The sequence below is a fragment of the Hemitrygon akajei genome, chromosome 21 (genome assembly GCF_048418815.1).
Source record: "Hemitrygon akajei chromosome 21, sHemAka1.3, whole genome shotgun sequence".
NCBI classification, from domain to species: Eukaryota; Metazoa; Chordata; class Chondrichthyes; order Myliobatiformes; family Dasyatidae; genus Hemitrygon; species Hemitrygon akajei.
In genome coordinates this window covers 64,803,718-64,817,197 of record NC_133144.1, presented here as the reverse complement: position 1 = coordinate 64,817,197, position 13,480 = coordinate 64,803,718, and the positions used below count along the sequence as shown (strand labels likewise).

Below are 13,480 nucleotides of genomic sequence, written 5' to 3'. Positions count from 1 at the left end.
CTGGGAAGTCTCCTTTTTAACCACAATGGTTACATTAATGCAGAAAGGTCAAACCAAAGTCAAGGAATTAATCTCTGACCTTAGAAAAGGGAAGTGGTGAAACCACAAGCCAGTTTTCACTGAAGAGGAAGTGTTTGAAACACATAAAAAATAATCTAATATTTTGGCTTGTGCCAGTGGGGTTCATCTTTAACCCAAGACACTCGGTTTGTATGTAGGAGGCTGAGGGATGACCTCATATCAGGCTTTTAAATGATCAAAATAAACTTTATTCATAATAAAAAGTTACTGACAAGAATAAACAGTTTAATTCCTTTTCATTCTTACATTCAGTCTTTAAATTATGAGCGGTTTATTTAAGGCAGATGGTAAAAGTCTTTTCCCCAGGGTAAGGGACGATAAAACTAGAGGGCACAGGTTTAGGGTGAGAGGGGAAGCTGAGGGGTAACTTTTTCCATACAGAGGGTGGTGAATAAATGGAATGAGCTGCCAGCAGAAGTGGTTGATAGAACACACTGTGATGGGCAATGAGAAAGGCATTACAACAGGCAGGCACAATGTTGGTTTTAAATGTGTCATTATCATTTCTCAAATTAATTTAATTAATGCTAACAAGAGGGGCATAATTTTAAGGTAATTGGAGGAAAGAATGGGGCGGGGGGATGTCACAGTTAAGTTTTTTGTATATACACAAAGTGTGTGAGTGCTGGAATCCAGGGGTGGTCGGTTGAATATTCAATCTTACTTACGTCTTTCCTGAAGGTGGGTAACCAAAACTGTGCACAATATACCAAATCAGGTCTCACCACTGGCTTATACAATTTCAACACAACATCCCATTTCCTGTACTCCAATACATTGATTTATGAAGGCCAATGTGCCAAAAGCTTTCTTTAGGACCCATAAACCCGTGACGGCACTTTCAATGAATTATGGATCTGTATTCCTTCTGTTCTGCTGTCCTCCCCATTGCTCTACCGTTCACTGTGTAATTCCTACCCTGGTTAGTCCTTCCAAAGTGCAACATCTCACACTTGTCTGCATTAAATTCCATCTGCCATTTTTTCAGCTCATTTTCACAGCTGGTCCAGATTCTGCTGCAAGCTTTGATAGTCTTCCTCGTTGTGCACTACACCTGCAATCTTGGTGTTATCCACAAATTTGCTGATCCGGTGAGCCACATTATCATCCAGATCATTGATATACCGTAGATGACAAACAACAACGGACCCAGCACTGATCCCTGCAGCACACCATTAGTTGCAGGCCTCCAGTCAGAAAGGCAACCATCTACTACCACTCCCTGGTTTTTCCTGCAAGACCAATGTGTAATCCAATTTACTCCCTCATCTTGAGTCTGCGGAGGTTCGGCGAGTCATCAACAGCCTCGGCAAACTTCTATAGATGTGTAGCAGAAAACGTGCTGACTGGCTGCATTATGGCCTAGTATAGGAAGACTAATGCCTTTGAGTGGAAAATCCTATAAAAGGTAGTGGATTCAGCCCAGTACATCATGGGTAAAACACTCCCAAACACTGAACATTGCCATAGAAAATAAGCATTCATCATCAAAGATCCTCACCACCCAACCAGGCCATGCTCTTTTCTCACTGCTGCAATCAGGTAGAAGGTACAAGAGCTTCAGGGTTCACACCACCAGCTTCAAGAACAGGTATTACCCCATAACCATCAGGCTCTTGAACAAAAGGGGATAACTACACTCAATTAAGGACTCTGTTGATTTGTTATATTGATGGACGTTATTTCATGCTTGTTATTTATTGCTATGTATTTTTATCTGTATTTACAGAGTTTGGTTACAGTTTACAGTTCCTGATGTTTACAGATACTGTTCTGTAGACTTGCTAAGTGTGCTCACAGAAAAAGAATATCACGGTTCTACATGGCGACATCTGATAATAAAATTTGAATTTTGAATACCAGGTGACTGAACCTTCTTCACCAACCTCCCATGTGGGATCTTGTCAAATGCCTCGCTAAAGTCCATGTAAACACCATTCACTGCCATGCCTTCATCCACTTTCCTGATAGCTTCCTTGTAAAACTGAGATTGGTTAGACAGGTCCTACCATACATAAAGCCACATTGACTATTCCTAATCAGCCCCTGCCTATCCAAATACTTATATTTCTTCCAGCCCCTTAGAAGAAATTTCCCACTACTGATGTCAGAGTACCTCCTTGGCTTATTCTTAGAGCCTTTCTTAAACAATGGAACAACATTAGCTATCCTTCAGGCTTCTGGCACCTCACCCGTGGTTAAGGAGGCTTTAAATATCTCTGCTAGGGTCCCTGCAATTTCTGCACCAGCCTCCCACAGGGTCCATATATAACCATATAACAATTACATCACGGAAACAGGCCATTCTAGTCCATGCCGAATGCTTACTCTCACCTAATCCCACTGACCCGCACTCAGCCCATAAACCTCCATTCCTTTCCTGTCCATATACCAATCCAATTTTACTTTAAATGACAATATCGAACCTGCCTCTACCACTTCTACTGGAAACTCATTCCACACAGCTACCTCTCTCTGAGTAAAGAAGTTCCCCCTTGTGTTACCCTTAAACTTTTGCCCCCTAAGTCTCAACTCACATCCTCTTGTTTGAACCTCCCCTACTCTCAATGGAAAAAGCCTATCCACGTCAACTCTATCTATCCCCCTCATAATTTTAAATACCTCTATCAAGTCCCCCCTCAACCTTCTGCACTCCAAAGAATAAAGACCTAACTTATTCAATCTTTCCCTGTAACTTAGATGCTGAAACCCAGGTAACATTCTAGTAAATCTTCTCTGTACTCTCTCTATTTTGTTGACATCTTTCCTATAATTCGGTGACTAGAACTGTACACAATACTCCAAATTCGGCCTTACCAATGCCTTGTACAATTTTAACATTACATCCCAACTCCTATACTCAATGCTCTGATTTATAAAGGCCAACATACCAAAAGCTTTCTTCACCATCCTATCCACATGAGATTCCACCTTCAGGGAACTATGCACCGTTATTTCTAGATCACTCTGTTCTACTGCTTTCTTCAATGCCCTACCATTTTACCATGTATGTCCTATTTGGATTATTCCTACCAAAATGTAGCACATCACACTTATCAGCATTAAACTCCATCTGCCATTGTTCAGCCCACTCTTCTAACTGGCCTAAATCTCTCTGCAAGCTTTGAAAACCTACTTCATTATCCACAACGCCACCAACCTTAGTATCATCTGCATACTTACTAATCCAATTTACCACCCCATCATCCAGATCATTAATGTATATGACAAACAACATTGGACCCAGTACAGATCCCCGAGGCACACCACTAGTCACCGGCCTCCAACCTGACAAACAGTTATCCACCACTACTCTCTGGCATCTCCCATCCAGCCACTGTTGAATCCATTTTACTACTTCAATATTAATACCTAACGACTGAACCTTCCTAACTAACCTTCCGTGCGGAACCTTGTCAAAGGCCTTACTGAAGTCCATATAGACAACATCCACTGCTTTACCCTCGTCAACTTTCCTCGTAACCTCTTCAAAAAATTCAATAAGATTAATTTTACACTGTCTGAAGGAACACCTTGTTAGACCCTGGGGATTTATCAGTAGTGATTTGCCTCAAGACTGCAAGCTCCTCCTCCTTTGTAAACCGTAGGGTCCATGACCACACTGCTGCTTTGCCTCCGTTCTGAAGATTCTATGCTGATCTCCCAAGTAAATACAACATCCACTTAGTTCTCCCCCTATCTCTTTCGGTTCCAAACACAGATTACCTCCGATCTTTCAGTGCACCAATTTTGTCCCTTGCTATCCATTTGCTCTTAATATTAACTGTAGAAGCCCTTACGACTCTCATTCACCTTGCCTGCTTGTTCTATGTTCTCACCTATCAAAACAGCAACAAGGAGCTGGACTGGCGAGTTGCAGTCATTTCCAATGCAATAGCTGAGCAATGCTAAAAACCCATGCAACAATCAGGAAATAATTATCTAAAAAGAAACAGTATTTAAAATGTGCAAGTGCAGACTGAAAAAATCTTGGACCTCTCCCTTCATTAATGAATGCATTCAAAAATACTGCCAAGAAATAAAAGTATCTGCCATTTGGGATCACATCCAGTTATGGCTTTCTTTCATATTTTTACACTGACAGTATTCAAACTGATATTCTACACCTTTATCCCAGAGTTGTGTAAGTTGTGAAAAAATGAATCCTTCCTGATTTTCGCAATAAAGGAGGTGCTTTTAAGTCAACCCATTAGGCAAGGCTGCAGTTTCTGGCTCCCTCCCGATGCACAGCAAATCCACGGGCTGGGCAAAGGCCAGGTTTCTGCTGGTTTTTCTGCACTATAGCTTGGATCTGAAGAGTTATGCAATTCCTTGGGAGGGAGTGCCTGACTGCAGTCTCTTCCTCTTTTCCTCTTCCAAGGCTGTCCCTAAGCCAGCGTGCTTGCCTTGTTCTCCAGAAAGCTAGAAGCCTCATTTTTAAGAAAGACTAGCATTTCTAAAACACTTTGGTTGTCCCTTTCTGAACATAACATGTCTTACTGGCAACAAGACGCAGGAAGGGAATCAGGTTTAATATTACCCGGCATATGTCGTAAAGTTTTAACTTTGTGGCAGCAGTACAATGTAATACATACAACGCACACAGAACGCTGGAGGAACTCGGCAGGCCAGGCAGCATCTATGGAAAAGAGTAAATAGTCGATGTTTTGGGCCGAGACCCGAGCTCAGCCTGAAACGCTGACTGTACTCTTTTCCATGGATATTACTCGGCCTGCTGAGCTCCTCCAGCATTTTGTATGTGTTCCAATCACAAACAAGAGAAAATCCGCACATGCTGGAAATCCAAACAACACACACAGAACGCTGGAGGAACTCAGCAGGCCAGGCAGCATCTATGGAAAACAGTACAGTCGATGCTTCAGGCCAAGACCCTTCAGCAGGACGGGCTGTTGCCTCTTCCCCTCAGCCACCAGATGGTGATGCAGCCATCTCTCCATGGTACATGGTACATTTGTGGAAGTTGTGGATTTATGGAGTGTTTCAGGTGACAAACCAAATCTTCTCAAACTCCTAATGAAATATAGCCACTACCTTGCCTTCGTTATAGCTGCATCAATATGTTATGACCAGGTTAGGCTCTCAGAGATACTGACACCCAGGAACTCGAGACTGCTCACTCTCTCCACAAGGATTGATTTGCAATAGCCAACTTCATGCCTGAAGGTTGGAGACCTGGAGTCACAGGACTGTGTGTGTCGGCGTGACTGGGAGGGGGGATAAAAACTTGTTTTGCTGTATGCTTGTTGTGTTCTGCTCTGTTCTCTGTTGTTCTGCTGAGCATGGTGGCACCAGAGTGTGTGGCAATGCTTGTGGGCTACCTCCAGCACATCCTTAGTTGCGTTGGTCGTTAAAGCCAATGACTTATGCTTAGACATGCACGTAATAAATAAACTTGAATCAGAAAGTGAGTCATGCAAAGTCCCATAAACCACATGGTGATAATTGCCAAATATACTTGTCACATGTACAGTACTGTGCTAAAGTCTTAGGCACCTATATATAGAAACTTGAAACTTGCACAATACTGTAGTAATTATAAGCGTTGCACTGTAGTGTTCCCACAAAATTCAAATTTCATGACATACAGTATGTGACTGATGATAAACCTGATTCTGATTGTGGACTGAGAATGGGAAGGGGACAGGGAGAGGGGAATCTTGGTTGGAAAAGGGGAAGGGAGAGAGGGAGGGAGTGGGAAGCACCAGAGAGACATTTTGTAATGATCAATAAACCAATTGTTTGGAATCAAATGACCTTGCCTGGCGTCTCAGGCTAGGTGTGTGTGTACTTGTGCCACCCTGCTCCTGGCACTCCTTCTCTAGTGCCTTTAACACCATCCAGCCCAAGATCTTAAAGCACAAACTAACGGAGATGGGAGTAGACTCTCACATGGTGGATTGGATAGTGGACTACTTGACAGATAGACCTCAGTATGTGCGGTTGGGAGACTGTAGGTCTGACACAGTGGTCAGCAGCACAGGAGCGCCACAGGGAACCGTACTCTCTCCGGTCCTGTTCACCCTGTACACATCTGACTTCCAATATAACTCGGAGTCCTGCCATGTGCAGAAGTTCGCTGATGACACGGCCATAGTGGGTTGTGTCAGGAATGGACAGGAGGAGGAGTATAGGAAACTGATACAGGACTTTGTGACATGGTGCAACTCAAACTACCTGCGTCTCAATGTCACCAAGACCAAGGAGATGGTGGTGGACTTTAGGAGATCTAGGCCTCATATGGAGCCAGTGATCATTAATGGAGAATGTGTGGAGCAGGTTAAGACCTACAAGTATCTGGGAGTACAGTTGGACGAGAAGCTAGACTGGACTGCCAACACAGATGCCTTGTGCAGGAAGGCACAGAGTCGACTGTACTTCCTTAGAAGGTTGGCGTCATTCAATGTCTGCAGTGAGATGCTGAAGATGTTCTATAGGTCAGTTGTTGAGAGCGCCCTCTTCTTTGTGGTGGCGTGTTGGGGAGGAAGCATTAAGAAGAAGGACGCCTCACGTCTTAATAAGCTGATAAGGAAGGCGGGCTCTGTCGTGGGCAAAGTACTGGAGAGTTTAACATCGGTAGCAGAGCGAAGGGCGCTGAGTAGGCTACGGTCAATTATGGAAAACCCTGAACATCCTCTACATAGCACCATCCAGAGACAGAGAAGCAGTTTCAGCGACAGGTTACTGTCGATGCAATGCTCCTCAGACAGGATGAAGAGGTCAATACTCCCCAATGCCATTAGGCTTTACAATTCAACTGCCAGGACTTAAGAACTTTTTTTTAAAGCTATTATTAATGCTTTTTGAGTTAGTGATTTAGATGCATATCATATTATTACTGAGTTAAGTATTGTATGTAATGAGTTTTTGCTACAACAAGTGTATGGGACATTGGAAAAAATGTTGAATTTCCCCATGGGGATGAATAAAGTATCTATCTATCTATCTATCTATCTATCATTCCAAACATCTTTGTCCCCGCCAGATTTACAAACTTGCTCTCCGCTCCACAAAGACAGATGGAATACTGTGCAAAAGTCTTAGGCACTATATATATATAGTGGAGGAAACACATGGGGTCACAGGGAGAATGTACAAACACTACAAACAGCAGAGGGAACTGAATCCCCATTGTAGTGTTACACTAACTGTAATGTTGCCGTGGCACCTCTAATATCGGCCAAGACACAGGCAATAAGAGCCCTCTGCTCAAATTCTAAATGGTGCCATGGAATCTTTGACAGCATGTGAATCATTTAATGTCATCAAATTCAGCAGTGCTTCATCGGAACGTGAAAGGAGATTCTTTGCTCAGGTCCCTGGGATAGTCTCAGGACTCAGTACCCACAGATTCAGAGTCTCTGACTCTCTCTGTCCCTTTAAACATTTCAAATAACTTTTGGTCATTAGTCTTTTCTAACAGTACAGGACAGCGTGATAGTGTAGCAGTTACTGTAACATTATTACAGCAACTGTGATCACCGATCAGGGTCCAATTCTTGTAAGGAGCTTGATGCTTGTAAGATGCTTGTAAGGAGTTTGTACATTCTCCCTGTGACCACGTGGGTCTCAACTGCATTCTGAAGACTTATGGATTAGGGCTAGTAAGACGTGGGCATGGTACGTTGGCACCAGAAGCACAGTGACTCTCGTGGCCTGCCCAGTACAATCCTCGCTGATTTGATTTGAAGCAAACAATTCATTTCGCTGAATGTTCTGATGCTTTCATGTATATGGTACATGAAGTTACTTAATCTTTAACTTGATGATGGGGAAAGGTTAAGTGAGCAAAAGCTTTTCTCTTTGGAACAGAGTTTGAGGCCCACACACAAAGTACAGGAGGGTCTGAGCAGCTAAGGCAGCATCTATAGAGGAGTAAAGAGTGAATGTTGCAAGCCAGTCAGCTAACATCTGTCGAGAGGAATAAACATTTAGGCCTGAAATATCAACTGTTTATTCTTCTCCACAGATGCTGCCTGACCTGCTGAGTTCCTCCTGCATTTGTGTGTGATACTCAAGGTTTCCAGCATCTGCAAAATCTCTTGTATGAGAGGTGACTTGATAAGAGGTGTATAAGATCATGAGAGGCATAGGTAGAGTGGAAGGCAGTGCTTTTTCTCAAGGTGGTAGTGACCAATAAAAGAGGACAACCTTTTAACGTGATTAGAGGAAAGTACCGGAGGGATGTCAGAGTAGGCATGTTTACACAGAGAGTGTTAGGTGTTTGGATCGTACTGCCAGGGGTGGTGGGTGACACAAATGGGACATTTAAAAGACTTTTAGATAGGCACAAGGATATGAGAAAAACAGAGGGATTTGGGCTATAACCCATAAGCCCATAAGGGAAGGGTTAGATTGATCATGGAGTAGGTTTATAGAGGTCGGCACAAAATGGGCCAAAACGGACTGCACCATACTGTTCCACGTGCATATCGACGCAGCTACAAAGGAGGCACAACAGCAACGAGATTTCATCAGGAGTTTGAGGAAATTTGGTACGTCACCAAAGACATTAGTAAATTTCTACCAATGTACTGTGGGGGGGGGGGGGGGGGGGAGGACTACTGCACAGGATTGAAATAAGCTGCAGAGGATTGTAAACTTAGTCAGCTCCACCATGGGCACTAGCCTCCTTAGCATCCAGGACGAGGAGCGATGCCTCAAAGAGACGGCATCCATCATTAAGGATCCCCCATTCACCCAGGTCACAATACTCTGAAGAGTATTGAGAGATTGTCTGATGGTTGGGGTCACTGTCTTGTCAAGACACAAGCCAGAAGGTGGCAATGGCAAACCACTTCTGTAGAAAAACTTGCCAAGAACAATCATGGTCACGGAGACCATGATCATCCACGTCTTACAGCACAGCACACAATGATGATAATGATTATGACTTATAAATACACAATTTTTAATGTAATTTATTGTTTTTCTAATGTATTGCAATGTACTGCTGCCACAAAACAACGAATTTTATGACATATGCCAGTGATATTAAACCTGATTCTGATTCTCCCACAGATTCTGTCTGACCCACTGAGTTCTTCCAGCAGTTTGTCTTTTATTGTTCCAGATTCCAATACCTACAGACTCTTGTGTCTCCAGCACTGCATTAGTGTCTTCCTGCAGGGTGTTTGGATATTTTTGAATTGGCATAAAACAATCTCACCACTGCAGTAAGTTTGTCAGTATTAGAATGAGCTCCAGGATATAATGAACACAGAAAAGGAAGTCAAACATAGCATCACATACAGGCTGCATTCCAGATAGGTTTCTATCTGCTTTCTATTTGAAAAATTCAAAACGCTTACTGATAAACCTAATCATGGCTCCTCAATGACAGCTGGAAAATTTAATATTAAAAAAAAACTTGGGTTTTATAAACACAGGAGATTTAGCAGATGCTGGAAATCCAGAGAAACAATCACAAAGTGCTGGAGGAACTCAGCAGGTCAAGCAGCGACTATGAAGGGGAATATACAGTTGACGTTCCAAATTGAGACCCTTCATTAGGACTGGAAAGGAAGGGGGAAGGAGCCTGAATAAGAAGGCAGAGAGAAGGGTCGAGGAACACAAGCTGGCAGGTGATAGCTATAGACTTTCTCCCCCAGAGCAGAAATGGCTAATATGGAATGGCATAATTTTAAGGTGATTGCAGAGAAGTATAGAGGGGGGACTACAGAGGTAGTCTTTTATTCCCCGCTCCCCACAGAGAATGGAGGGTGTGTGGAATGTGCTGCCAGGGGCATGGTAGAGGCAGATATTTTAGGGGCATTTAAGAGATCCTTAGATAGGCTAGTGGATGAAAGCAAAGAAATGGAGGCTATGCAGGAGGGAAAGGTTGGATTGATCTTAGAGTAGGTTAAAAGGCTAGAACCAAGGGCCTGTATTGGCTATGCTGTTCTAACTTCTATTTTCAATGTTTGCTCTACAGACCTCGTCCTGATCCAGGGTCTCGATTTGTAACGTTGACCATCGTTCTGCCTCCACAGATGCTGCCTGATCTACCAAATTCCCTGTAGCAGCACAGAAAGTGTTGGAGGGACTTAACAAGTCAGGCACCATCTCTGAAGGGGAAGGGACAGTTGGTGTTCGCGATCAAGACCCTTCATCTGGAACTCCAGCAAGTTATTTATAACATCAGCTGAAGTTGGCTTGTAGCCCTGGGAACAAGGAATTCAACCATCTGACTAAATCAATGTGATCGAAGACTCACCGCATCAGATAAACCACACAAACACAGTCTGTAATTAAGGACAGAGACATAAACGCATTGACAAATTCTTAGCTGACTTGGGTCTAGGTAAGATTAGTCATGCTGGACAAAGCTGCTTGGAATTTTTGAAGACAACATGAGGGTAGGGGAATGGGGCAAAAGTCTTTGAATGTCATGTACATGGAATGATGGGAGGCATTTGATGAAGTTCTAGCTGCATTGTCCACAACAATTAGAAAAGTGACAGTCACAAAAACTGTTGACTTACTTGCGCATCTCTTTTAACCAGCGTTATATCCACGTTTTGACTTTCATCTCGGTTGCCCTGGAAACCAGGAGGAAAGCAAGGTCAGTTACTGAGAACACTGGGTTGCTCAGGGTTCATGAACATGAAACAGAGTTCCTGTGAGCCACCTTCTCGATTCCAACCATTCTTCATTGAAAACTCAGTGCATTCTACAGACTCTCAAAATAACCTCTTCACCAGCAGCTCTCCCCCTCCATCGTCAGATTTCTGGGCAGACAACGAATGTTTTTCTTCTAACCCAACCCTAATCAATATTGTATAATGTACACATACTTTGATAATAAGTGTACTTAGAACTACCTCAATTTATGTTCTCTTTTATGCAATATTTAATTTAATTTTAAATATACATTTCTTGTGTTTTAGGTTTTTATTAAACGTGTTACAAAAAACACTGCTAGGGTTGCATGTGGAGATACATCTCTACGCAGGAGATGTAAGGTGCTAGGCCAGCCTGCAGGTCACCCTGGGGCAAGGTGTCATTCCTGCTTAGGCACCCCCCGCCCCACACATGAAGCCATGGGAGCAGGTTGTGGATGGTCGTATGAGCAGCTGGTGCATATCACAAGTCCTGGTTAAGCGACCAGCGACACCAGGCAGACAATCTCTGAAGAGTATTGATAATGGCTGGGGCCACCCATCTTGTAAAGACACTGCCCAGAAGAAGGCAATGGTAAACCACTTCTGTCGAAAAATTGACCAAGATCATGACCATGGAAAGACCATGATCGGCAATGTCATATAGTGAACAAACGGTACTGCTGCCCCAAAACAACAAGTTTCACGACATACAGTGCCTATAAAGGTATTCACCCCCACCCCTCCCACAGAACTTTTAATTTAGATCGCTTTGTAGGGAAAACAGATCTCTACAAAGTGATCTAAATTAATTACAAATATAAAACACAAAATAATTGATGGCCCAAGTATTCACCCCCTTCAAGTTAGTATTTAGTAGGTGCACTTCTGGCAGCAGTTAGAGACTGGAGTCTGAGTATATAGTCTCTATCAGCTTTGCACATCTGAACACCGCCGTTTTTCCCATTCCTCTTTTCAAAACTGTTCAAACTCTGTCAGATTGCATAGGGATCGTGAGTGAACAGCCCTTTTCAAGTCCAGCCACAAATTCTCAATTGGATTGAGGTCTAGATTCTGATTTGGCCACTCCAGGACATTAACTTTTTTGTTTTTAAGTCATTCCTGTGTAGCTTTGGCTTTATGCTTGGGGTCATTGTCTTGCCGGAAAACAAATCTCCTAAGTCACAGTTCTCTTGCAGACTGCATCAGGTTTTCCTCCAGGATTTCCCTGTATCTTGCTGCATTCATTTTGCCCTTTACCTTCACAAGCCTTCCAGGGTCTGCTGCACCAAAGCATCCCCATAGCATGATACCATGTTTCATGGTAGGGATGGGGTGTTTTTGATGATGTGCAGTGTTTGACTTAAGCCAAACATAGTTTAGTCTGATGGCTCAAAAGCTCAATTTTGGTTTCATCAGACCATAGAATCTTCTTCCAGCTGACTTCAGAGTCTCCCACATGCCTTCTGACAAACTCTAGCCAAGATTTCATGTGAGTTTTTTTCAACAGCAGCTTTCGCTTTGCCACTCTCCCATATAGCTGTGACTGGCAAAGCACCTGGGCAACAGCTGTATGTGCAGTCTCTCCCATCTCAGCCACTGAAGCTTGTAACTCCTCCAGAGTTGTCATAGGTCTTTTGGTGGCCTCCATCACTACACATCTTCTTGTGCGGTTACTCAGTTTTTGAGGAGGGCCCGCTCTAGGCAGATTTACAGCTGTGCAATATTCATTCTATTTCTTGATGATTGACTTAACTGTACTCTAAAGGATATTCAGTGACTTGGAAATTTTCTAGTATCCATCTCCTGACTTGTGCTTTTCAATAACCTCTTTATGGAGATGCTTGAGTGTTCTTTTGTCTGCATGGTGTAGTTTTTGCCAGGATACTGACTCACCAGCAGTTGGACCTTCCAAGTACAGGTGTATTTTTGCTACAATCAATTGAAGACCTTGACTGCACACAGGTGATCTCCATTTAACTAATTATATGACTTCCAAAACCAATTGGTGACAACAGTGAGGATTTCTTGTGTCATATTAAAGGGGGTGAAATATTTATGCGACCAATTATTTTGTGTCTTATATTTGTAATTAATTTAGATGACCTTGTAGAGATCTGTTTTCACTTTTGACACTAAAGAGTCTTTTTCTGTTGATCAGTGTCAAAAAAGCCAAGTTAAACCCACTGTGATTCAATGTTGTGAAATGATAAGACACAAAAACTTCCAAGGGGGAGGAATACTTTTTATAGGCACTGTATAGGCCAGTTAATCCGATCTCAGTGGTTGGGAAGGTGGTGGAGTCGATTATTAAGGAATTGGTCTCAGGGTTCTTGGAGGCACATAGTCAGCACGGAATCGTCAAGGGAATTCTTGCCTGACAAATCTGCTGGAATTCTTTGAAGAAATAACAAGCAGGATAGACAAAGAAGAATCACTTGATGTTGTGTACTTGGATTTTCAGGTCTTTGACAAGATGCCACCCATGAGGCTGCCCATGGTAGTACAGGAAAGATTCTATCATGGAGAATGCAGTGGATGAATGGCAGGAGGTACAGTGGGAATAAAGGGAGCCTTTTCTGGCTGGCTGCCAGTGACTAGTAGTGTTCCACAGGGGTCTGTGTGGGACCAAATCTTTTTACGTTATATGTCAATGATCTGGACAATGTAATTGATGGCTTTGTTACCAAGTTTGCAGATGGTATGAAGATAGGTGGAGGGGCAGGTAGTTTTGAGGAAGTAGAGAGGCTACAAAAAGACTTGGACAGATGAGGAGAATG

The 13,480-nt window shown here is 43.0% G+C and overlaps 1 protein-coding gene across 2 annotated transcripts in view; it reads right to left on the bottom strand.

Moving 5' to 3' along the window:
- LOC140714386 (annexin A4-like) overlaps positions 1 to 13,480 on the bottom strand; it is a 94,007-nt gene that overhangs the window by 15,453 nt on the left and 65,074 nt on the right. For both annotated transcript variants that reach the window (XM_073025611.1, XM_073025613.1), the window contains one exon: positions 10,584 to 10,640. In XM_073025611.1, coding sequence (XP_072881712.1) covers positions 10,584 to 10,640 — 57 coding nt within the window. The remainder of the gene's footprint in view (positions 1 to 10,583; positions 10,641 to 13,480) is intronic.